The sequence below is a fragment of the Vigna unguiculata genome, chromosome 4 (genome assembly GCF_037176805.1).
Source record: "Vigna unguiculata cultivar grain cowpea cultivar isolate G323 ecotype 2 chromosome 4, ASM3717680v1, whole genome shotgun sequence".
In the NCBI taxonomy this organism is placed as follows: domain Eukaryota; kingdom Viridiplantae; phylum Streptophyta; class Magnoliopsida; order Fabales; family Fabaceae; genus Vigna; species Vigna unguiculata.
Genome location: NC_140795.1, coordinates 34,716,842 through 34,743,183, shown reverse-complemented (window position 1 = coordinate 34,743,183; position 26,342 = coordinate 34,716,842). Strand labels below are relative to the sequence as shown.

At 34.0% G+C, this 26,342-nt stretch overlaps 3 protein-coding genes across 7 annotated transcripts; 1 reads left to right on the top strand and 2 right to left on the bottom strand.

Moving 5' to 3' along the window:
• The first annotated feature begins 4,094 nt into the window (after positions 1–4,094).
• LOC114182622 (E3 ubiquitin-protein ligase SIRP1-like) lies at positions 4,095–5,814 on the top strand. 3 transcript variants are annotated; one of them, XM_028069523.2, is made up of 3 exons: positions 4,121–4,230; positions 4,299–4,363; positions 4,463–5,814. In XM_028069523.2, exon 3 carries the CDS (start codon positions 4,510–4,512, stop codon positions 5,476–5,478), a length of 969 nt encoding a protein of 322 aa, XP_027925324.2. In that variant the 5' UTR covers positions 4,121–4,230; positions 4,299–4,363; positions 4,463–4,509; the 3' UTR covers positions 5,479–5,814. The 3 variants fall into 3 exon arrangements, with proteins under 3 accessions (XP_085528543.1, XP_027925324.2, XP_027925323.2); XM_085672417.1 differs by having other exon boundaries at positions 4,095–4,158; positions 4,299–5,814; XM_028069522.2 differs by having other exon boundaries at positions 4,299–5,814.
• Positions 5,815–6,178: 364 nt separating this feature from the next.
• On the bottom strand, positions 6,179–8,912 carry LOC114181745 (pyruvate kinase, cytosolic isozyme-like). Of its 2 annotated transcripts, XM_028068290.2 has the most exons (4): positions 8,788–8,912; positions 8,239–8,527; positions 7,523–7,984; positions 6,179–7,244 (listed from the first exon to the last, which is right to left on the bottom strand). In XM_028068290.2, the coding sequence occupies exons 2-4, from the start codon at positions 8,485–8,487 to the stop codon at positions 6,432–6,434; spliced, it is 1,524 nt and encodes a 507-aa protein (XP_027924091.1). In that variant the 5' UTR covers positions 8,488–8,527; positions 8,788–8,912; the 3' UTR covers positions 6,179–6,431. The 2 variants fall into 2 exon arrangements, with proteins under 2 accessions (XP_027924091.1, XP_027924090.1); XM_028068289.2 differs by lacking the exon at positions 8,788–8,912 and having other exon boundaries at positions 8,239–8,625.
• Positions 8,913–19,708: 10,796 nt separating this feature from the next.
• Positions 19,709–23,172, bottom strand: LOC114181113 (myb-related protein 2-like). Of its 2 annotated transcripts, none has more exons than XM_028067465.2 (7): positions 22,744–23,172; positions 22,357–22,576; positions 22,198–22,274; positions 21,746–21,803; positions 21,546–21,618; positions 21,389–21,458; positions 19,709–20,703 (listed from the first exon to the last, which is right to left on the bottom strand). In XM_028067465.2, the coding sequence occupies exons 2-7, from the start codon at positions 22,571–22,573 to the stop codon at positions 19,996–19,998; spliced, it is 1,203 nt and encodes a 400-aa protein (XP_027923266.1). In that variant the 5' UTR covers positions 22,574–22,576; positions 22,744–23,172; the 3' UTR covers positions 19,709–19,995. The 2 variants fall into 2 exon arrangements, with proteins under 2 accessions (XP_027923266.1, XP_027923267.1); XM_028067466.2 differs by having other exon boundaries at positions 19,709–20,700.
• Between the last annotated feature and the right edge of the window lie 3,170 nt (positions 23,173–26,342).

Below are 26,342 nucleotides of genomic sequence, written 5' to 3'. Positions count from 1 at the left end.
ACACCGTTTAAATCATTAACGGCCATGAACAATGACTACAACGTGTCACTTCGTGGTTTTTTTAATTTTTTTTAAATATCCATGCGTCAACCCAACAACATGCCACGCGTCAAAGTCAATGTTCTATATTCAATTTGGTCCCTATTAGGGATGGCAACGGGGCGGGGCGGGGACGGGTTTCACTATCCCATACCCATCCCCGTAAAAAAAATTCATCCCCATACCCATACCCAAATACAACGGGTATCAAAGTTTTATCCCATCTCCATCCCCACTGGGTAACGGGTATAATCTCGTACCCATACCCGTACCAGTTTCCTTACTAACTTCAATATAAATTTTAATTAATTTTTATAAAATAATAAAAAATTACGGTAAAGGAAACATAATATTATCAAATATTCAATATTAGGAGGATGGTTGTTTCTTTGATATCAAATACTTTGAAATAAATTATAATGGTTTACATTTTATATTGGAATACCAAATAAGATTTCATGAGAACTAAAACATTTATTAAATTTGCAAATTGCAAACATTAATGAAACCTAGTTGATAAAATTTAAAAATATTTTAAAAAAAATTTAAAGAAAAACAAATATTCAAATTAAAATATATTGATGTTTGTTTACTTCAATTTTTTAAATTCTAATTAATCTATTTTTTTATACACTAATAAAAATGATAATACATCACTTAATCAAAATGACGCAAATAACAAATAATAAACATAATAAAACAAATTTAACATGACTATTGCATCTTTTAAACTCCAATATATGTTGGATGGTGATAAAAAAATATTCATGGCAATTACATTAAATTTTGATATTGTAGTAAATAAAAGTTATTTATACAATTATAGTGAAAAATTACAATATAATTGATATAATGAGTTAGAAAATAAAAATAATTAGATAAAATATACTGAAATAGTATTCTACATGATGAAAATAAACAACAAATAAAAAATTAAAAAATTAACGAATGTATGTCTTAGAAACAATTTGAGAAATTATTGAAAGAAATCATACAAAGGAAAACGAATGTATAATTAAGGGTATGATAAGATGAAAAATACCTTAGACATCTAAGAACACTTTTCAAATATCAACATATATACTCAATGGTTGAAAAATAATTGTTTTAGCGAAACAAAAGAGTTTTTCAAATGAAACAAAAATTAATAAAAATAAGTAAAGAATTTTTTTTATATTACCTAGTAAATGAAAGATTTAGGCTATTAAACACTTAAATTGAGAGTATTGAACATACTCATGTGAAAGGAAAATATACAATAAATAGAAATATTAAAAAATAATAGAAATATTCAAATATGAGATATAAATTTTTTTTAATTGACATACATCATTTTAACATAATTACATAAATGTTATGATAAGATGAAAAATATATTGGAGATGCGAATGAGTTTCATGACAAACCAAATAATTAGAAGAAATAAAAAATTGAGAGATAAATAAATAAATAAATAAATATATATATATATATATATATATATATATATATATATATAAAGGGTTACTTAATTAATTGTGAATATTTTAATAATTTAAATGATGACGGTGATATGGCGGGGACGAGTATTATGGCGGGGATATGTACATACCCATAACCATCCCCATACCCAATTGAAAAAGTCGGGGATTCTCCATACCCATACCTAGTCAATGCCGGGATTTTCCGTCAAAATGGGGACGAGTTTGGACAATACCCACGGGGACGGGTTTATTTGCCATCTCTAGTCCCTATTTTTGTTATTTTTGTTCAATTTAGTCCTAGTTTTTGTTAACTTGAACCAATTTGGTTCCTCTCCAAACTGAAACCAAATTTAATTTTTATATTAAAAATTACATTTTTTATTAAATATTTTTATATAATATATTGAAATTCACATCATTATAACTTTGATATAAAAATTAAATTTGGTCACATTTTCGATAGGGACAAAATTGGTCAATTTTAAACAAAATTGGGACTAAATTGAACAAAAATTACAAATATAGGGACCAAATTGGATATAGAACGTTGACTTTGACATGTGGCAAGCTACTGGGTTGACATGTGGACATTCAAAAAGTTTTTAAAAAAAATTAAAAAAAAAAAAAAAACCACGAAGTGACACATGACTGTTCCTGTTCGTGACCTTTAATGTTCCTGTTCGTGACCTTTAATCATTTAAACGGTGTTAGCAAGAAAGGACCCAATTGAACAAAATTGAAGAAAATGGGAACCTATTTGAACACACAATCAAAATTAGGACTTATTTGACAAAAATTGAAGAAAATTTAGACCAAAAAGGTATTTTAACCATTTTAATTTAATAGTCCATAAAAATAAATGTAATAAAATTAAAAATTGTTTACCTATAAATAATTTTATCTATAAATTTAATAGTCTATAAAAATATAAAAATATGAGTAACAGCATAATTTTATTTAAATTATATTAAATATTTTCTACCGTTTATACAACTATAAATAATAAGTTATTGTCCATCTGTTATTAAAAAAATTATTCTAAGATTCTAAAAATTGACAATGAGTTGAATTGAAGTTACTTTTTAGTGATGAACACCTATTATTATTTGCGTTTTTAAATGTAGCAATGATATCGATTATAATAGTAATAATAATAATAGTTATAATATTGATGAAAATATTAAGAACGAATAATTATGATAGTAATATTGATGAAAAAAAGCTCGATCATCTCGTCAGGTTAGAATAGGAACAACACTGTTTATTTTTAATTTATGTATTAATTTTTATTTCAAAGTAATGCAAAATTATTAATTTTTCTAATAATTTAGAAGTACATACTAAAATTCCATGGTGGGACACTAATTGCATTGCATTTGCATGATATGGAGTTAGGGATGTCAAAGAAATCCGTACCCGCGGGTATCCGCGGATAAAACCCGCAACGGGTAGGAAATAGATATTAAAAATGGATACCCGCTACCCGCGGGTATGGGTATTTTTGATACCCGCATGTTAACGGGGCGGGTACGGGTATCATAGTATCCGTACCCGTGGATACCCGTACCCGCTAAACTTTACCTTATATATATATATATATATATATATATATATATATATATATATATATATATTAGTAAACAACATTATGAGTCTTCAGATTCTTACCCCACAAATGAGTAAATTACTTCCATATACTGTGGAGGTATTGATGTGTCTCTAAGACTGGTTATGGACCAACATGGAAAGTAATGAAATTAACACTTTTACTTAGATATTTTAATTAAGTGATTGTTAGAAATTTTTACTGAACTTCTTATGTTTTAAGGCTCTTCTAGATTAAAATTAGACAACATGAAACTTTATATAATGTTGAAAGAGGTGGACATTAATGAAGTTAGTAATTTCTTTAATATTTTATTCAAAAATAAACTACAATATAAATTGGTAGTGATTTTTTATTTGTTTGTTTTTCAAGAATCAATCGGAGAGAGAGAACTTGTTGATCTAAGCACTAATTATGATTAAATATTTATTTTTTAAAATATTTTTGTAAATATCCGCGGATACCCGTGGATACCCGCGGATATGAAAAAAATAGACGGGTACCCGCATAACAGATACCCGACGGATATGGGTACGTGTACGAGGCAAATATTTATCCAGCGGGTAGGGTACGGGGGAGCTACTACCCGTATCCTATCCGCCCCGTTGACATCCCTATATGGAGTTTAAGAGTATGAGTTAAATCGGTATCATAATAGCACATTAAAATATCTCTTCTATATCCATGGAGGCAAATCCTTCATGTGAAGATTGCGTTTTTAATAAAAGGTTAATTTTCTCCTAAATTCGTTCTCATTAAATTTAGAAAACCCCATATTGAAATGAACACGTAATAATGAAGCTAAAAAAGAGTACATTCTAAATTTACCTCCCAATGAACATAGCTTTGCATAGTAAAAGCAAATCAAGCAAAAACTGAATTCTAATTTAACCTTAAAAAAGCCATAACAAAGCAAAAAATGATTGGTGTAACCCTCCCACCTAAAACAAACCAAAACTAAAAAAGAACATTTGCAAGAGGTATAAGATGGCATTACACCATGGAATGTTAATTCTTCATCCACTTTCACACTACTCAAAAATCAAAATGGTATGAATATAACCTTTTTGATTAGTATGTTGACAACCACATTTTATTTTATGTAACTGATTTTCCAATGGGGTAATCACACATAACCCTTATTTATATTTGATTGTTTGTTCTTTTGCAATAACGTGTGTCTCTTTCAGATTCTTCTCCTCTTCCTCGGATGAAGGTGCTTCAACTGTGAAGGGATTTCAGAAAATGGCATGAGGTAGCAAGAGAAGATTACCAAATACGTTTAAATTTTGAAAAGAAGGCACCTTCGTTGAATGGTATTATTCTTGATAAGCTATTGTTTCTGCACATTTAGATAAACAAAAAAAAGGAAAAGATTGGCACAAGTTATGTTAAAGGGAGATGGAGAATAATGAGATGGAAGGTGTGCATTGGTGCAACATATGCTCTAAAATGGTGAACCCAATTAGTGATACTGAGAACATATGCCCATTTTGCGAGACAGAGTTTTCTGAGGTAATGGAGAACCTAAGGGACCAGAATGATGTTATTGATTTGAGGTCAGCTTGGGTGTTCTCACTTTATGCCCCAATTTTTCTGGGTTTGATGGGTGCTTTCAGTCCTTCTCTGGCAAGGATTGGTCCACATGGGGGAAGCAGCTCAAGGGGGGAGGAAGAAGAGGTTGAGCAGCAGATGGAAAATGAGCTTGTGCTTGGAAGAAGAAGAAGAACTTCATCCTACATGATGCATCTTTTCAGAGGACTTCATGTGAGGATGGTGTCTGAGTTTGAAAACCTTGAAGACAATAGGAACATGGATGGTAGCAGCATTCTTGTGATTGATCCATTCAATGAAGGTGCACTGATTGTGAGAGGCCCTAACATGAACCACACAAGTGGTCCAAATGAGAACAATGCTGTTGGGAGCTCCCTGAATGACCTTGTGGTAGGTTCTGGCTTTGATTTGTTGCTGCAACACTTGGCACAGATTGGTCCTGGTGGGTATGCTAGTGTGAACCCTCCAGCACAGAAGGCAGCAATTGAAGCATTGCCTAGTGTGACTAGTGAGGAGAAGTTGCAGTGCACAGTGTGCTTGGAGGATGTTGAGGCTGGGACTGAAGCAAAGGAGATGCCATGCAAGCATATGTTCCATGATGATTGCATTGTCTCATGGCTCAAACTTCATGGTTCTTGTCCTGTTTGCAGGTTTCAGATGCCATATGAGGATTCAAATGTTGAAGCCAATGTGGGAAATGGAACTGATAATCAGAACAGTGAGCTAGTCAGAGCTGGAGAAGAGAGACCAAGAAATGGAAGGAGGAACTGGTTTCCTGTGCTGCAATCATTCAGCAATTTTCTTCCTTCTCCCTGATCAAAACTCTCTTGTGTTTGCGGTTGAAGTCGCAGTTTTGTTGTTATCCTTGTAGGAAATTGCACACATGCGATTGATGCAGCTGTTACTGTGATTGTTATACAGTTGCAGAGAGCTAACACACCTTAATGCTCCGGCTAAAATTGCATCAGTTAACCGTTTATTAAACCCTTTTGGGATCTAGTCTTCATCATTCTCATCAGAAGACACTGTCATGCCTCTTAAATCCTCTTCCTAATTGTATGTATGTTTTAGATTTCCTAGTCTTACTTTCTTGTACAACTCAAATACGCATATGTTTGTAAATATTTGCAAAAAATGAATATTTTTTCGGTACTATTTTCTGGTAAAATGAACATGGTATCACTGTTAATGTTTAATTCCAGAGAAAACAATAACATTAGTTTTTAAAACTACAAGAAAAATAAAAAAACTACTTTTAGTACATGATCTCTAACCGATATTTTAGTTCTTAACTTTGGTTCACATCAATCAATGTGGTCCCTAATATTGTTGTACATTGGTCAATTTGATCCCAGACTTTAGCAATTATCAATCAATGAGTTTGGTCCCTCATATTGTTTTATACATTGAATTTGATTTCTAATATCAAGGATCAAATTGACCGTTCTGTGAAATTCAAGAATCAAAATAGCGGTGATGTCAAATTCAGAGACCAGATTAATTGTTGTAAAAGACAGGATCTAAATTAGATTTTCATAAAATAAAATAGTAAATTGAATAATGCTCAAATTACAGGACTAACAATATATTAATGTTTAATTCCCACATGAGATTTCCTCTAATGAAATCAGAAAGAGACAAAGAGCTGTTCTCTGAACACTAAACTACAAGAGCGTAAGAACAAGCCTAAAAACTAAAATACCAAACTAAAAAACAAGGTATTGGTCCTAGTCCTGGTCCTAGTCCTAGTCCTAGACTTTTGTCTTCAGTTAAGAAACATCTACTATCTTGATCACAGTAGAGGTTTCAACTCGGAGCAGTGCCACAATACTGTCTCCAGATGCGCACAAGCCATTTTCCTTCGCATATGAAAGAGCAAACTTTATGGTTTCTTGTGTTGACTCAGTCTGGGAGGCTCCAAGAGAACCAGTGGCCAAAACAGGTATCAGGCCACGGTAGATAAGACTATGCCTTGCAGGGCCTTCGTCACTACAGAACCATTCAAAAGAATCTGTGGTTATCTCAGGAACTACCACAGAAAGAATAGGCATGCTGGGTCTATACTTGGCCACAAGTTTTGAAGTGGTTCCACCTCTAGTCAGCACCAAGATTAGAGCAGCATTGATGCACTTTGCAGTTCTGACTGCTGCTGATGCCATGCTCTCCAAAGGACTCATTGGAGTGGGAGCTGTTTCCATAATTCTTTTGAACAAATCACCGTAGTCTATGAAATTTTCTGCTTCAGAACAGATTCTAGCCATGGTTTGGACAGCAATGTCTGGATAGGCTCCTGCAGCAGTTTCCCCACTAAGCATGACACAGTCTGTGCCATCAAGGACTGCATTGGCAACATCAGTGGCCTCGGCTCGCGTTGGCCGGGGTGATTTGATCATCGACTCTAACATCTGGGTGGCAGTCACCACAGGCTTGCCTTGTATGCTTGATTTGTGAATCATTACTTTCTGAGCAAGAAAGATTTTCTCTATTGGAATTTCCATTCCTAAGTCACCTCTTGCCACCATGAACGCGTCTGAATTCGCAAGTATCTCATCAAAATTAGCAATGCCCTCTTGATTTTCAACCTGACAAAGACAAGAAGATGACTGATAAGTACAATTCATGAGATTGAACAATGTAGGATAGGAGCTTTTTGCTTTAACCTTTTTTCTTGTTTTCAAGTAACTTGAGAATCTTTGAAAATGGAATCAAAGTGAAAACAACAGGACATTTCTACAAGTAATTTTGGGAAAGGTAAAAACAAGATTTTGTCTGATGAAACAAGTCCTGTTGCATTTATTTAGCAACTCCGAAGAAAGATTCATATTTCATTTAATGATTTGACAATAAGGTGGAAGAATACCTTGGACATAAGAAGTATGTTTTTTGCATGCTCTCCAAGTAGATTTCTGACCTCCACAAGGTCTGAACCTTTTCTAACAAAAGAGAGAGCAATGATGTCAATCTTATTAGGAACTCCCCACCCTAAAATGTCCTCCTTGTCCTTCTCTGTCAAGGTTGGAAGATCAACAACCACTCCGGGAAGATTAACATTCTTCCTCTCTCCCAAAGCTGCAGAATTTTCACACCGACATCGAACCAGACCATTCTCCTTGTCACATTCCAAGACAGTGAAGCTGATTGTCCCATCAGCACACAGAACATTACTCCCTGGACTCAAATGGTGTGCCAACTTCTTGTAGCTCATGCTGATCATCTTCTCATCACCCTTTATACTGTAATCAGTTGTGATTGTGATTTCTTGTCCTCTATGGATTTGTACAGGTTTCCCTTCTTTCAAAAACCCAGTTCTGATCTCTGGACCCTGCCATTTTTTTTCAAACATAAACACAAACACCAAATATGTCAAATAGTCATTCTCAAACCATCAGTGACAGAATGAAGCTCTCAAAGAAGCACCACCAATGCCATGAACCACGTCAAAGAATATCCCCAAAAAGAACAAATCACTCATTTGTATTCTTTCACCAATGTAACCAAAATGCAAAAAGTTGAGATTTAAAACAATATAACAAAGTAACTTGCAAAAGCAGGTAAAAAGTGAAAGAGTTTTGAAACCTTGGTATCCAACATGACAGCACAGAGAATGCCAGTGTTGCTCATTGCATTCCTGAGATTGTCGAGGGTTTCTTGGTGATAAGAGTGAGAACCATGAGAGAAGTTGAAGCGAGCCACGTTCATCCCTGCCTTGAGAAGCTTCTCCAGCATCTCCACAGACCTACTTGATGGTCCCAAAGTGCACACAATCTTCGTCTTTGCTTTCACACCCTTTTTCTCCATTCTTCCACCCACCAACGCCTTTTCCATTCCCTCCTCAGATATCAATGTACCGTGTTGTGTGTTGTTCCTAATGCACAAAAATAAGAACTTTACATTAACACGAAGGAATATGTGTGTAAGTACATGGCAGGACAAGATGCTACAAAACTTGTTTGACAAATTAGCTTGAAGCCAAAGCAAATTTGTCCCTGAAATGGATGTGCTTTCTTATACAAATAATCATGCACGATCAACTTTTGACGGTTAAAACCTTTGAAATAGAACGAATATGCTCATAAAGTTCACACGTGATGTGATCAATCATTAATTAAATCGAATATAATGTACCGTGTAAATGGCTTCCACAATGTTCAAGCTTGAAGCAAGAAGAATCTGAATTCACCAAAAAGAAGAACAGGAAGAAGATTTGAAACAGTTAAGTGGAATGAAAAAGTGAGACGAGTCCCTTCTATATGTAGGCAATGGAGAAATCTTGTAACATTGGTTTTCGCAGAGAAGACAAAAGATTATGATAAAATCCTTAAAATGTTAATGTCACATAATCTACTTTATCTTAAGGTTATCTTCACAAATGATAACTATAGTTTTAACTATTCACATGTATTTATGATTTAATTGTGATATACTTTAAATTTAGATTTTTTTTTATTATATCAAATTGAAGATCTCTTTATTGTCTTTAGGTAAATTAATTCTAATGCTACGATAATAATCCTGATTTGAATTTAATTTCAAATATTAGATTTTCACACATTGTAAGATGATGTCATGATTTAAATTGTAACACCCAATTTAATTAATAATCGTAATTAAAGGAAGTGTTACATCAAAATAATATAGTAGCGCAATCTTGGAATTTAAACATAATTCCTTACAATTATCCAAGTCACATAACTATGTCACACTAAACCAGATACAAATATTTAACGTAATAAAACAGAAATTTAAAGGGCAACCAATACATGGGTCATAGCCCAAATAAGGCCCAAAACAGTAGAATCTAGCCCAGGTGGGCTACGCAGTGGAACCCTCACCTCCCCGTGGGCCATGGGTGTTTCTCGCATTTGCTCACATAGATGTAAGATATAGAAGGGGAATGCTTTTTTTTTTTTTTTCATTTTTCGTCTTTAATGAACTTAACTTCATCTCTTTCGTCAACTCTATATGATAATAACTTTTCTATCAAGTATAAGCTTCATTACAAGTTATAGAGCTTCTAGATAAATCTAGATTGTATTTTATCATTTTTTTTTACTTAAACTTCGGAAGTTAGCCTTTGCCTTCTTTAATTGAGAAAAAAGAATACATAAATCGAATAAGAAATCGAAAGAATTCACAGTCAATTCCAATCCAATGAAGAAAAAAATATTGTTTCGAAAGGATATTAATTGCTAAGATTCGAAGAAAAAAGGATTCTTTTTAGAAATACACCAAGGAGCAAATTGATAAATTGATGATATTCTCAAAAAGAGAAAACCATACATACAAAGCATACAACAAACAAACAAAGGGTAAGCTAGAGTAGAAAACAGTTGATCATACAATCACATGCCATTTCGCAGTCCAAGCAGTATATGTCATCCAAACATGTTATGACTCCCCAAGCAATACACTAGACTCAGACTTGACTCATACGGATACATATAATCTAGTCGGATTCAACGGATGCATGCACTTGTGGTGGATATCTCTGCTCACCCCCGAGCTAAGTGTTACAAGTGTTACAATATCTCAATCCCCACACACAAGGTTAGCCCTTAATGAGTTTCAGGCCTCTTGCTACTCTCACCACAAGAGTCAGTCCGCTCTAAGTGAGACTAATTGACTCCTCAGAGCGTCAGGATGCAACCTTACCTTGAATCCTTACCAAATTATATAAATGGGGCACCACCATGAATCCCCACTAACAGGGGTCATGGTCCCGACTACTGAAGCACGACCATGAGGTCTCACCTAGAGGCTCTCGGAATTACGTACTGACCATAGACCAATCATAATCAAACAATAAAGGAATACTCATCATGCATATAAATCTCATGCCAACCTCTGTAACCAATCCTCATTCATGTCTCATGCGGAATCCATACCAACTCATTCTTCCCAAACCAAGAATATAGAATTTCCTCTCATACCAATACCATGCCACTTTAATACCAACCATTTCATTTAAATCACATGCCAAGATCATACCCAAATTTCATCATTTCTCACCCATGAACCATTCCATATCTAATATCAAATCCACACCCAACTCATCATATTCAATTCATGTTAAACTCATAAGCCACAAACCATAATTCATCTTACTCATACAAAATCACTCCATTCATGCTTTAAAATGTATAATCAGTCCAAACATATGACCAACATTCCCAAACAAAGAGAACCACAACACAAACGCACCCTTCGCCTAAGTGATGGCTCGAAAAGGGAAACAGTGCACTTACGCATATTCTCGCTTAGTTGAGACCCATTCCTCCTCATATATCAATGTACCGTGTTGTTCCTGCTAAATGATCACAAAAGTAATGCACGAAAAATAAGAACTTTACATTAACATGAAAAAGGGTTCCTTTATGAACCATTTTTTGACACTTGCACAAGGAATATGTGTGTAAGTACATGGCAGGACAAGATGCTACAAAACTTGTTTGAAACAGTTAAGTGGAATGAAAAAGTGAGACGAGTCCCTTCTAAATATGGAGAAATCTTGTAACCGTGGTTTTCGCATAAAAGACAAAAGATTATGATAAAATCCTTAAAATGTTAATGTCACATAATCTACTTATCTCAAGGTTATATTCACAAATGATAACCATAATTTTAACTATTCACATGTATTTATGATTATTCTAATGTTACGATAATAATCCATCCTAATTTGAATTTAATTTCAAATATTAGATTTTCACACCTTGTAAGATGGATGTCATGATTTAAATAATTTGTTTTTATAATAAGTACATAGATTGTTCTTTATGTTACTACAATTTACGTTCAAGTATTATATTATGTGTACGTATTTAAAAATGATAGAGTAAAAGTAAGATAAACTTATATTATCATTAAAGTTTAAATGATTTTATTTACAAAATTTTATAAATTATAGTTTTTCAGTCAAATATATTGATTTTGTATTTTAAAAAAAAAATCTACTAAAAGGTTTTTAAGAGTATTTCTACTATAAACTATTATTGTATGATATATTAAGCACTAAACTAGTATAAAAATAGCAAAATAAAACTTTATCCAACTAAAATCTATCATATTAAACACTTTTTTTTTCCATTTAGCTACTTATATAGCTTTTCTATCTAAATTGTAGTGATTCCAAATCTGCAAGATTTAGAATGATAACAACCTATTTATCTATGTACTAGTAAAAATACATATTATATATATATATATATATATATATATATATATATATATATATATATAATATCAAATTTTATCTCATGATAATAAAAAATAAATTATTTATAAATTTATAAACCAAATAGAAAGTAATTATAAAATAAATAATAAGTAAGTAGTTCTTTTTAGAGGTAGTTATTGAATTTAAAAAAAGAGAAAGAAAGTTTATGTAACACCTCATTTAATTAATAAAGCTAATTAAAGGAAGCATCACACAAAATAATATAGAAACGCGGTCTAGGAGTTTAAACCTTACTCCTTACAATATTCGAGGCACACTATGATGCCAAAACATAACAGGATACAAGGTTCAACAATAACTCAATTTAAAGTTAAAGGATAAGCCAATACATGGGCCATAGTCCTATAACAAAGCCCAAATAGTAGGATCCAACCCAGGTGGACTACGTAGCGGAACCATCACCTCCCTGTTGACCACAGGTGTTTCTCGCATATGCTCACACCAATAAATTGATGATCATCACAAAAGGGGAAAACCACACATACAAGACATACAACACACAACAGAAGGGTAAGCTAGAGCGAAAAATAGTTTTATCATGCAATTAGATACACTTTCACAATCAATTATACATACATCATCCAAGCATGTTATGACCTTCCAAATAATACACTAAGACTCGACACGACTCATCCGGATACGTATAATTTAGTCGGATTCAACGGATGCTTGCACTTGCGGTGGATTATCCTGCTCACCCCCTAGCTAAGTGTTACAAATGTTACAATGTCTCAATCCCCCACATACAAGGTCAGCCCTTAATGAGTTTCAGGCCTCCTCCTACTCTCACCACAAGAGTTCGTTCTCTCTATGTGAGACTAACTGACTCCTTAGAGTGTCAGGATGCAACCTTACCTTGAATCCTTACCAAATTATATAGATGAGGCACCACCATGGACTCCCACTATCAGGGGCCATGGAATTACGTCCCGACTACTGAAGCACGACCTTGAAATCTCACATAGAGATTTCAAAGAATTACGTACTGACCTCATACCAATCATATTCAAACAGCCAAGTAATATTTATCATGCATATACATCCCATGTCAACCTTTATAACCAACCCCTTTTATATTCCAGGTCAAAACCATACCAACTCATCATCCTCCATCCATGAATATAGAATCCTCTCTCATATCAATACCATGCCACTTTCATAACCAACCATTTCATGTTCATTACATGCCAAGAATTATCCAAGTTCATCATTTACAACTCATACACCCTCCCACTCATGCATATTCATTCACCTCATGCCATTATATAATAACCCAATCAAATCCATGCCAAGCATCCAAGAACAGAGAAAATATCAAACCAGGACGCACTCTCGCCTAGCTCCTCGCTTAGGCTGAAACGTCTCGCACAAGCGAGAGGGTCTCTCGCTCAGGCGAGCTCCCTCCGCCTAGGCGAGAGCTCGACACACAAGAACAATGGCCTCTGCATATTCTTAATTAGGTGAGACTCCCCTCGCCTGAGCGAGACGCTCGCTCGCTCAAAACTGAGTTGGTCGCTTGAGCGACCACTTGCGTCAAAAGACCTGGGCGAGTCTCTACTCATCTCTCCTAGGCGAGGCAAGGTCGCTTGGGCGAGATTATCAGCCCTCGCCACTGTTCGCACCTGCATCAGCCACATACATATGCTAAATAAAATAACCAGACAATCCAGGCATCCACAGTAGTACACAACTCAAGAATCATGAAACCAAAAATAGTACAAACCACAATCACACCAGACAAAAGGGTTCTAGCTTTCCTTACCTAGAAATAGCTAGCAGAAAACCCTGACCCCCAAGCTAGTGAATACGACAAACCTCGGAGCAGATTCGCGAACTGGAAATATGGCAGAACAGATTCAAATCGGGTTACTAAGGTGAACCCTAGCTAGATTCACGTCAATAGAGTCAGAAATAAGGAAAGTGTGGTTAGCGAATCAACTTACGTGAGGGAAGAACGAAGTCGAACTAACTTGAACGGGACGAAGGAGCAAACCCTAACATAGCTGTTTTGGAAAGATTGAGAGAGATTACGTGTTTCTGTGAAACGGGTGAAAGTGAGAGTGTTAGGGCAGATTAAGTCTGGACCCCCTTTGGACCAGCCCTAGGCTCAAACGATTTTAGGACAACTTTTTACAATTTAGGACAAAGTAGAAAGTGGGCCTTTTAGTTTCAAAATAAAACAATAAAGATAAAATTAACCATGAAATATGCACATCCAAATAACTGTTATAAATAATGATAAATAGATATCTACCGAGATACAAATAGTTATAAATAAATATCTATATGTATATATATATATATATATGTATATTCTAAATTATATATATTAGTAAAAGCATATGTACATCTATGTTAACTTTTTTTATAATAACAAAAGTAATAAATAATTATTTTAATCAAAAAATAAAAAAAATGTTAAATAGAAAAATTATTTAAAAGATAAATAATGGTAAATCTTGTTATATATATATATATATATATATATATATATATATATATATATATATATATATATATATATAATGGTAAATCTCGTTTCTTTATGATAATAAAAAGGAATTAAATTATTATATCTTAATTATAAAATTAAATATACATAATTTTTATAATTTTTTTGTACATAGTTATTAGTTTAAAAAATAGTTAAGTTTAAAAAAACAGTCAAATTGAAGAAAAAGTTTTTGAAAAAAGAGGCATTAATACTAAAATTGCTATGAAAAAGCTATTTTAATTTAAAAAAATTACTTAAAAAGTAAAATTGGAAACAAAACGTTTTAAAAAAAGAATTTTGTTTATATTTAATTCTTTTATTTAAAATAATTGTTTTGGAATAAAATTAGAGTATAAAAGGTATTTTATATAATACCATATATACTAATAAATGATAAGATATTGACTTTTATAATACTTTTAAAAAAGTATTTAGTAATGTAAAAATATCAACATTAACGGTTTATGAAATGAATTTTTGAAAATTTTATTTTGAAATAATAAGATTAAATAGTTTTGAAAATAAAAAGTATTTTATACCTATTTTCTACTATTACAAGTCGGTGTTTTGTAAGATTAAGTTATGTTTAGAGTATCAAAAGTATGAGCTAGTTTCCATCATAACGAAATTTATTGTTTGTTGGGTCTATTGTTTTATTCGTTATCGCAGTGCCATCGAACAACCCATTATTTTCTAGTTCATTTCTTAAAAGAGATCTTACATTGTGTTTGGATTAGGAATTTTGAATTTCAATAAATTGAAATACATTAATATTTGAATTACTTACAATTGAATTGTCTTTATTTCTTAAATAGTCTCTTTTGGATAGAGTAATTGAAATATCGCAGATTTTAATTTTCTTGTTTGTATAAAATAATTTAATTTCTCTTTTAAGATAAAAATTATATTTTAAAAATATTTGGATTACTCAACTCTATCCTTCCGTTCGAATTGATTTAGCTTAACCTTCGACTAGGGACCACTTGTCTCAACCTTCGAGTTAGGCTAACTTGTCCCAACCTTTGGCCCGACTGACTAATCCCTGACCTTAAACCCAACAAAGTTATCTCAACCATTGGTCACAATTGACTTTTCTTAACCTTTGGCCTAATTGATTCGTCTTGTCCTTCGACCCAAGTTGACTTGTCTTGATCTTCGGCCCGAGTCAACTTGCTCGACCTTTGACTCGGGTTGAATGACTCGACTTTTGGTCTAGGTCGAATGACTCGACCTTTGGTCTAGGTCGAATGACTCGACCTTTGGTCCAGGTCGAATGATTCCACCTTCGACTTAAGCCAACTTGATTCGACTTTCAACCCAGCCTAAATCGACTCGACCTTCGTCTCGAGTTGACTCGACTCGACCTTCGACCTAGGTTGACTCGTCTCGACCTTCGACCTAGGTTGACTCGTCTCGACCTTCGGCCTAGGTTTACTCGTCTCGACCTTCGGTCTAAGCCGACTCGACCCGACCATCGGCCTAAGTTGACTTGACTCGACCTTCATCTTGTAGTTTGGGTCGACTTGTCTCGACCTTCGGCCTAAATTAACTTGTCACAACCTTAGGCTTGGATCAATTTGTCTCTACCTTCGGCCCATGCCGACCCATCTTGACCTTCGAGCCAGGTTGAATTAGCTTGACCTTTGGTCTAGGCCAAATTAGCTCGACCTTTAGCCTATGCTGACTCATCTCAACTCCAACTGACTTGCCTCAACCATGGGTCTAAGTCGACCTGTTTTGACCTTCGGCTCGGACCGACCCATCTCAACCTTCAACTTGAACCTTCTAGCTTTGAACTCTGGGTCAGACTGAATCAACTTTCCACCCGGGCCAACTCGATTGATCCTTTAGCCCAAGCCGACTCAACTAAGCCTTTAGTACAAGTAGACTCTTCTAAGCGAACTTATTTCGAGCTTCGTAAGTAAGGTGAGGATGGAGTAAAAATGAGTGAAATTTCAAATTATTTATAATTTTAGATTATTTAAAATCCTTCTACTTTATTAATTTGAAATAGCTTCCAAAATTTTATTTCTTTCTAAATACTTTATCCAAATATATATTTTTTGTATAAAAGTTTTTAAATTCTTCAAATAAATTAAATACCCTTCTAAATTATTTCATCCAAACACAATGAATGGAATAATTGAAATACTACAGAAATATCTATATACAAATATCAATATCTCTAAAGTAATGATTACAAAAAAAGATTTATAGCATTTTACGACATCACACTTGTAATTATTTCTATATCTTATTGTAACTTAAAAATTTTTCCCGACTACACAATTAATCTCAAAAACTTAAAAGACAATTATTATATCAAGTACTTTTCAAGCAAATCACAACTAGAATAGATGTAACGTCCCATTTAATCGATAAGCATAATTAAAGAAACGTCACACTGAATAAAGTAGTAACGCAGTCTTGGAATCTTAAACCTAACTCCTTACAATCCAAGGCACACCATGATGCCCAAAAAGAAACAAGTTATCAAGTTTACTAGAATTAAGTAGAAATTTAAAGACGGGCAAGTACATGGGCCGTAGCCCTAAAAAAAGTCCCAAGAAGGACAAGAAGTCTAGCCCGAGAAGACTAGGCAGCGGAATCATCTCTCTGTTGACCACGAGTACCTCTCGCATCTGCTCCTATCAATAAATTGATGATCATCATAAAAGTAGAAGAACAACATACAAAGCAATCAAACAAGCAAAAGGTAAGCTAGAGCCAACAAGATTTTTATCATGCAATCAAATATACCTTCACAGTCCCATATACATATATCATCCAAGCATTTTATAACCTTTCAATGAATACACTAAGACTCGACTCAACTCATCCGAATACATATAACCTGATCAGATTCAGCGGATGCTTGCACTTGTGGTGGATACCTCTGCTCACCCCCGAGCTGCTCACCCCCGAGCTATGTGTTACAAGTGTTACAATGAATCAATTTCCCTCACGCACAAGGTTAGCCCTTAATGAGTTTCAGGCCTCCTGCTACTCTCACCACAAGAGTCAGTCCGCTCTAAGTGAGACTAAATGACTCCTTCGAGTGTCAGGATGCAATCCTTACCTTGAATCCTTACCAAGTTATATAGATGGGCCACCACCATGGACTCCCACTAACAAGGGTCATGGAATTACGTCCTGACCACTGAAGCACGACCCGAAAGTCTCACTTAGAGACTTATGGATTTACGTACTGACCACATACCACATATATTCAAACAACCAAATAATATTAATCATGCATTTAAATCTCATGCCAACCTTTGTACCCATTCCTCATCCATATTCCATGTTGAATCAATAATAACTCATCCTTCCCAAACTACGAATATAGAATTGTACCTTATGTCGATACCATGTCAAGAGTCATCCTTTCTTATCCATGAATCTTTCCATATCTCATATCAAATCCATACCCAACTCATCGTATTCAATCCATGAAACCAACCATACATGTAAATGCCCAAATCATATTGAACTCATCTATTACAAACTATAGATTATCTCATTCATACATAATCACCCAATTCATACTTTAAGAGCAAGATCAACACAAACATAGAGCCAACAATTCAGAACCAAGAAACAACCAAACAGGTCGCATTCTCGCTCAGCTTCTCGCTTAGGCAGAAAGGCCTCGCTCAGGCGAGCTCCTTTCGCCTAGGTGAGAGCTCGACATTAGGAATAGTGGCCTTCAGCTCCTTCTCACTTAGGCGAGACTTCCCTCGCTTGAGCGTCGCTTGAGCGTCGCTTGAGCGAGACACTCGCTCGCTCAAAGCGTGGTTAGTCGCTTGAGCGAGACACTCGCTCGCTCAAAGCCTGGTTAGTCGCTTGAGCGACAACTCGCATGAAATGGCCTGAGCAAGCCTCTGTTAATCTCACCTAGGCGAGACATGCTCGCTTGGGCGAGAAAACCAGTGCTCACCACTATTCTCTCGTGCAACAGTCACCCAAACACGCCCTAAACAGTGCAAACATGTATTCCAACAACTCATATTCACACACAGTCTAGTTAATCATGAAATAAACGTACAACAAGTAAATCTCACGGAATATACAAAAGGATCTAGCTTCCCTTACCTGGAAAGAGGCTAATAACAGACTGTGACCCTTAAGCCAATGAACCCAACAGCTCCAACAGCAGGTTTACGAACTCGAACAGCGGCACAGAGTGAATAACAGGGTTACTACGGTGAACCCTAACAGAAACCACAAAAACAAACTTAGAAAGGAGGGAGTATGGTTCAAGGACCAACTTACGTGAGACGAGGTGAGCTTTTGAGCTAAGACGAACAAAAGGGAACCAAACCCTAGCAGAGCTTCTGTTGATGGGGAAAGGGAGAGAGTAAGGTACTATTTTCCCAAGAATGGCAGAAATGAGAGGGATTAGGCTGCCTTAGGGGCTTTGGACACCCTATGGGCCAGTCCTTAGGCCCAACAGATAGGGCTAGGCCCCTTTAAATTTTAGGGCAGAAATAGAGGATTTTACAATAGAAATTGTGTATTTTTGTATTGGGCATTTATATTTGTTTCTTTGTGAATGTAATTAGAAATTTTATTTGAACATTATTTGTTATTCAACTAATTAGATGCTTATCATGAGTTTAATAGTCTTAATATAAATAGGTTTTGTTGACACCTTTTTAAGAAGTTTAGACTATTTTGAAATAGAAGATTATGTTTTGAGTTTTTCTCTAGGTTGAGCATTTATTAGTCATTCTTGTAGTTTTTTGTTCATTTTCCTATCTCCTTTTACATTTCTACATTTTTATTTTGTTTTTTAATTGTTGGTGAAAATCCTCGAAAATGATCATTCTCTCTTATATGTAATTAGAAAAGTTTATCAGTACTTTGCTGATAAAGAAAAAACATGAAGTTTATCAGAAATATAAGAGAAATTTTTTCTCATGACTTGCACCTCTAGTGCAACCTAATATCCGTTTTGCTCCCCAAGATTAACACAACAGGGATCAAGACCTAAGAAGTGTATCCAACAATCAAGGAATAATCACAAGATTCAAGACTAAAACGAGAGAAAAAGAAAATGAAATTCAACAACTAAAAGAGGCTACAAAAGAAAGCTGGTGACAGATAAAAGTTATGAAACTAAATAATTGTTTTGAGAAAACAGTAAGAACAAAAAAAAGTTTAATTGTCACCATTTTATTCCAACGCAATCCCATCTAAGTTAATCTTGGTGATAAAGAAATAGCTCAAACTCGAGACATTGGATTTGTTACAAGATTCTGATACCATTGTTACGAAAAAGTTAACCTATTCGTGCAAGGATACAAAATTCCTTAAACAAAACTCTTAAATTAAGATCATACAAGTAAAGGGTGATAATGTATACTCTAGTTGCTTTTGTTTGATGAATGTAGTAGTGTACATAAGTAATTCTACATGCAGTTTTTTTTAATATAGCAAATTATTCTATTCATCTCAGTTATTGTCAAAGGGTTGTAATTGGCATGTGCCAAAAACTAGTTGCAAGTTACTCTCCCCAAAAGTGAAAACTCATATGGGGTAGGAACTCATCATGAAATCTTCTTAGCCTTTCATGTCCAAATGTTACATACTAAAAGTCCTAGCAATTCCAGCTGAAACCATTCAAATCAAATTGTTGGCAGTGAGAAGAAGCATCATTATCATCATGGGAATTCAGGTCCAGTTTCACTTCAAAGTTTGGAAGTCTATAATCTGAAGAAATCTTCTCATGGTTGTTCAATTTAATTGCCATTCTCCCAGTTTCTGAAAGAGTTGTTCTCCCAAATTTTTCCTCTTCTACAACTCCAACATTCATGGATAAGAGGCTTGAAGGCCTTTCTTGTAAAAAATCTCCCTTCACTACTTTACCATCACTTGATGAGGAAACAAACATCATATTCTGCTTCATATCTTCACTCAATGTGAGATCAGGCTTTAACTGCATTGACTCTTCCACACAATCTTTTGAAACTGAAAATGGAGGGCCATTGTAGGCTATCAGATTCAGGCTCATGTTATGTGTTTCTCTGTCTCTTTGTGATTCCTCACTATAGGTCAAGAAACTCCCCATTGAACACTCTTGTGTTTGCTGAGGCCACAGGACCTGAAGTTCTTTCAGTTCTGAAAATTTTGTGTCAAGACTCTGAGAGGATACTCTTGATGCCAGTTCTGATAATTGAACTTTGGCAGCTTCAACACCCTCTGCACCTATATTTTGTCTTCCTAGTGTTTCTTGTGCCTTTTCCAACACTGCCTGAAGGTACTTCCCTTGTGCCTCTATCCTTAGCTGCAAGTGTCGCTGTACCTGCTTAAAGAGTGAAGAAAAAGAATCAGAACAGAAACAATTTGCAAACTCCAATGTATCTTGGAAACAGACAAATTTTGGATTCTGAAAACAAAACTGTGAAATACTTGAGCTTCTACTAAATGTTTTTAGACCAGTGAATAGATATACAAGACTCAAACAATAAGTTTTCTAACACTGGTTCAGATGAAATTACTGTTACCATTCTAAATTGAATAACACAAAAATTACTGTTCAGATTCATGAATTTTGATGGGTCTAATGTGGAGACAATTCATTGAGGAGATACAACAACAATGAGAAGAACCTATAAATAATTCATGTACTACTCAAAGTTTTTTACAGCAAGTAGTAAGACTAGAGAGTTGTTTATCTAGAAAGATTATTTGTCACTACCGAGTCTATGCAGGTAAGGGATTGACACAAATTTCGACCCAAAACTTTAAGATAATGGATTTAATGGATTTATAGGTCTTCTACCTTATATCTTGCTCAACTTTTTTATTTTTACCCGATATGAGACTTAAACTCACTTCGATTTCTAACAAATTTTATTGTGTATGTATTATATTTTACTTTTGCTTAAAATCTTCCATTCAAAGTACAAGTGACCATTGCAAATGTTTTCTGGCTTGTTTCCTAATTTATCAATGGACATTAAATTTGGAAGTTCAAAGATGTTCTATACCTCAAGCTGTTCATGCAGTCTTCTTTGTACTTCGATTTGCATCTGTAACGCATCATTTATTTCTGAATTTCTGGATTGAGGATTTATTATTGTTAGTGTTGCTTCTCATTGGAAACTTGATGACAACATAATGATGGAAACTAGAAAGTTTTCTTACTTGTTTGTCTGTAGGCCTATGCTTAAATGTTTCATTTGAATTCCACTTGCTTCTGAGATTCTGCCTGTTGCTTCTGTGGTTGATGCCAATAAGATAAATTCATTTTCAAATTATATGATTAGTAAAAGATAGGTCCTGTGTAGTTCATAATATTCAATTAAAAATACATGGAAAACACATCAAAAGAGAAGTTCTCTCACCAATTTTATTGTTGCCAGTATTGGTTTGTCCATGCATATTTTTACTGATTCTGTACTTCTGCCAAGGAGAAAGAGAAATTAATAACTAAACACAAATACATATGCACTAACAAGATAATGAATACAAATCATTTCAACTCTGTTTTCCTAGTAAATGCGTGAGCAAGTTCTGCTGCAATATAAGTAGCAGATTTGTCTAGGTGTTTTCTTTCTTTCACTATCTGAATTTCAGTGTTTGTATATAAGATTATCATAATTGTACTAGAATCTGAAATTCTATCACGATTTTGTTTTTAAAATACGCATCGGTTGGAAGAAGAATGTGTATTTAAATTATCTTTGGCTTCGACTCCTAAATCATGTGGGACTATTGGATATACCGGAGCAAGTGACATCACAAAAACTAAATAAAAATTATCTTAATTATTCTGGTAATTGGAATGACATGTTACCTGTAGATGACTCTTTAAGTGGTAGAGAGTAAGCCCAGGAATCCCCATCAGTTTCAAAACTGTTTTGGGTGTGGCTTCTGCAAAGCAAGAGCAATCAATATAAGCTTAAAAATTATAGATTTCTGATTCAAAATCTGTTCATGATTTTCATTGACTCACTGTCTGCTCCTCCAAGTTGATTAACTGCTTCTATGAACCGTTCATGAAGATCTGGTGTCCATTTTAGTCTAGGCTTAGCATCAGTTGAAAGAACAAGTCCTGAATCACCAGCACCATTGCCTCCTTGCATCATCATATGCCTCTCAGTGGGGCTGTGCATCCTTAAAGCATGCATGTTTCTTGCTTGTTGCTGCTGCTGCTGCTGCTGATAGTACATTATCTTTCAAGCCAAAAAAAAATGATCTTGTTACTCTATATAGAAGCACAAGAAAATATTCAAAGGGCAACCAACTAGACTCTAACTTAAAACTTTGACAAGGCAAAAACTGTACTGTTTCACAAAGGGTTTCCCTCAATATTTTACTACGTACAAAATCATATATTTACCTGTCAAGTAACACCCAGGATCCAAACAGCAAAACCCTATAAATAAAGTGAATATGATTTTCCTGTAATTTTGAAGAGCACTTCTTTGGTGTTTGAACTAAAATATGTGAAAGTTTCTACAACTGCTCTTGCATGTCTTTTTTCTCCTTGACAAGATCTTCACAAGCCTTGGTTGTACTCAATGATGTCCTTATAAAGAAAATGGCCTTAGGAAAGTGGCCTTGTGAGGCATAGAATCTTGGACAGAAGCAACTCAAAAACTGAACTTGATCCAATATATTTCGTAGCTACTTGAAAAGAGATGTCATTCTTCTTACTTTCTTCTTTGTGGGCTCTCTTCAGTTCTACTTTTGATTTGAAGAAAGCACTTGTCCATTGGAATTGTGTGCATTATACTTTCTGTGACACCTCACCTCACACGTTGCATTTGGTATAGAAATTGACCCATCAATTTATATCAGTGTGCACCTGCATTTGTTTTTGTCCCACTGGCAAATGCAGGAATCATATTCCAAAAGTTTAGAGAAGAATTCTGTGACTTGAATTATAGAATCAACTTTTCCTTTTTCCTTGAAAGCATCAGAAACCACACTTCTTCCCCTATGTTTTTCAAGAAATATTCTTGGCTTCCAACTCCTTAGTCCTTTTCACTAGCATAGGTAATTGAGACAATTTATAGTACACGAATTTATCTATAAGCAATTTCTTCAATAATGCCAATGAAAATTTGCTGAATTTAATCTACATTGGAGATTGTAGCTGAGGAAACCAAATCACCTGTGACTTCTTTAATATAAAGTAATACATCAACCGAGAATATTATGTTTCATTTGAAAATAAAAGGAGTTTAAGTTCAGTATATGGTTAGTGTGAACCAATAAGAAAACATGAGAGGGAAGAATTTTAAAGTATTTATTCTAAAAATGAACAAACTTGTTTTAATACCATGTTAAAAAATAAAATATAAGACTAACTCAACCTAACAAAACCAATTTATGAGGTGAGACTTGCACTGTATATTGTAAATTGGTCTTATATCTAGTCGATGTGGAGATTTCAACACTGGTCAAACAAATATAAAATTCTATATACATTTTCGGTGTATGTAAGAGGATATACTATTTTCCAATAAAAAGATTTTCTTCATCAAATATTGTCTTTGAATAGGAAAGTAAACAAAATCTGTTTGGTAGAAACTAGAGAGAGATTAAAATGTAAAATTAGTGATACTTGGAAACTGTAGAAAACAGTGATGTTGTAACTAGAAAAGCTTGAAATAGATATGTTGCAGATACATTGAAGAAAAGGAATTATAATGGAGAGATGCTTTTCTTGAAGTCCTTTGATTTTATTTTATGAAAGAAAGGAACAGAATAAGAACACATTCTGTTTTGTCTTGTCTGGTAAGTTTGGTGCTTATGTGACCAATAGAGAATAAACTTGAGAAAAAAGAGAGGATGTAGAAGTATTCATGCTGCCGGCTTTGCCTTGACGAATCCTAAGTTGGTGGGACCATATGACAAGACAAAAGAGTAGTGACTAGTGAGTGTACTTTGGTTCCTTTATAATTGCATATCATTTAGGACATTTGTAACCACTGGAGTGGAACACTTGTCTTTAAGTGCTTGGAGTTGCATATTCTCTTTGAATCCATGCAGATACACATCAATACCAGGATCACACTCTTTCACATATTCTTTTAAACCAACTCACTCTTGCTGCTTGAAATTTATTAAAACTCACCAGATTTGGCAGATGTCACAGCTCACTTAACGACCCTTTCTTGATTTTTGAAGTTTTTGATGAATTTTAATCATCAATGTGTTAAGTATAATGTGTTTCTACCAAACCTGTGTTAGAACATGAACTATACACTTCCCTAGACCGATAAACTTATCCATTCTATACTTTTTTTTGTGGGTTGAATAACCTTTGATGTAAAATTGGAATTCATCCTATCCGAAATTTGTATATATTTTGGTCCAAAAGTTTAAAATTTAATGAATATAGTACTTTTAATCCAATTATATTAAATTTGCTTGATGTGTCAAATGTGTTTTATGCAAACATTTGATTTGTTTACACCGTTTGACATATTCATGCTTCGATGTCAGCTGAGATGAACCCACTTTCATGATATTGTAGTGGTTTAGTAATTGTGTTGTTCTCGATTTTTTTAAGTTGCTTTTTCATTGTAATTATAACAGTGCAATGTGATTTTATTTCAAAGTCTCAAACAACACAAATAATGATAGTTAAACTTTGAAGCAGTGCACATAATATGCAATTTTCATAAAAAAATTAAATGTTGAACTACAAGAACTTAATCGAGTCTTTAGATGTCAAAAGAATCGAATGTTGAACTACAAGAGTTTAGTCATGTCTTAGAGATGTCAAAATGAACATTAATGTTTAGTATAAATTTTTTTTAGGCTTAATTACACATTTGGTCATTGTATTTGTTCAATTTCATCTCCTTTTTTTTTTGTTTAATTTAGTCATCCTATATTCTTTAAAATAGACAAATTTGATCTTTCTATTAAGTGATGTTATCGTTGTGTTCATACATGTCACGTGTTAATTTATGAAATTTTCAATTTTTTTTAAAACATAAACTATCATGTGCTAGATCATGGTCATGCCACGTGTCAGTTTTATTATCACTTGACAGTAGTTATTTTCAATTTAATACATATATTTAGAGATGACAAAATAAGTCAGGCCAAACCGACTAGCCCGTGCTAGCCTACCCAAAAGGGTCTGGTCGGGACAGAGAAATTAATCCACCAACCTGCATCAACTCGACCCGTCCCAACTCGTCAACTTGTAGGCCAGCCCACGACTCAAGTCGGGCTAGGCCGTGGCCCGTTTTGTTAAAAAATAAATAAACATGTGCTTTGTTGTGCAAGTGCAACACATTCTCATTTCTTCTCTTCTCAGACTCTCATACTCTCATCTCAGCTTCTATCATCTCATTATCTCATGACAAGCGTGATCCGAGCCACTAGTGCGACCATATATTTACTTTGATTAAAAATGAAAACTTTAATCAATAATTGAAAATGTACTTTGAGAATGTTTTTGCTAATAATGGAGAATGTGTTTTGATTAAAGGTGAAAATCTTAATAAGAATTAATCCATAATTTACTTTAGATAAATTTTACTTGTGGAATCAACCTGTTTTCATTTTATTGTTTAAATCCTTTTTTCTTTTTGAAATTTGTTTCTTTATTTTATTTTATTATTTCAAATTTATTATCTTTATTTTCTTTCGTTATTTTTATTAATTTATTTTGACTAAACTTTTTAGTGTAAAAAATAATTTATTAGAAATCAATTATGAGTTTTTGGAGAGATGAATTTGGGTTACCCATACTAATCATTTTAACTAGTTACTTAAGAATACTATAACGGTTAGAAAAATAGTATTAATTTGATTGTTTTAACAACACGTTATCCTTTTCCGAGACTATTCACTACATGTGCTATAAGCTATATCTTCTACTAAATTTATCTGGTATAATCTAGAAAGCATAACAAGATTTTAGTAAAAAAGTTTCACCTACAATTTGAAGTGTTACCATACACCACCCCACAT

What these genes read in the sequence shown, in the direction of transcription:
- LOC114181745 (XM_028068290.2), bottom strand. Translation starts at nt 8,487, where the DNA reads ATGGAAAAGGCGTTGGTGGGTGGAAGAATGGAGAAAAAGGGTGTGAAA. An exon ending in CTGTCATGTTGGATACCAAG is followed by an intron (nt 7,985 to 8,238) that starts GTTTCAAAACTC and finishes AAAAAATGGCAG; the next exon opens with GGTCCAGAGATCAGAACTGG. An exon ending in ACATACTTCTTATGTCCAAG is followed by an intron (nt 7,245 to 7,522) that starts GTATTCTTCCAC and finishes TGTCTTTGTCAG; the next exon opens with GTTGAAAATCAAGAGGGCAT.
- LOC114182622 (XM_085672417.1), top strand. Translation starts at nt 4,510, where the DNA reads ATGGAGAATAATGAGATGGAAGGTGTGCATTGGTGCAACATATGCTCT.
- LOC114181113 (XM_028067465.2), bottom strand. Translation starts at nt 22,573, where the DNA reads ATGTACTATCAGCAGCAGCAGCAGCAGCAACAAGCAAGAAACATGCAT. An exon ending in ACTTAAAGAGTCATCTACAG is followed by an intron (nt 21,804 to 22,197) that starts GTAACATGTCAT and finishes TCTCCTTGGCAG; the next exon opens with AAGTACAGAATCAGTAAAAA. An exon ending in ATAGGCCTACAGACAAACAA is followed by an intron (nt 21,459 to 21,545) that starts GTAAGAAAACTT and finishes TCCTCAATCCAG; the next exon opens with AAATTCAGAAATAAATGATG.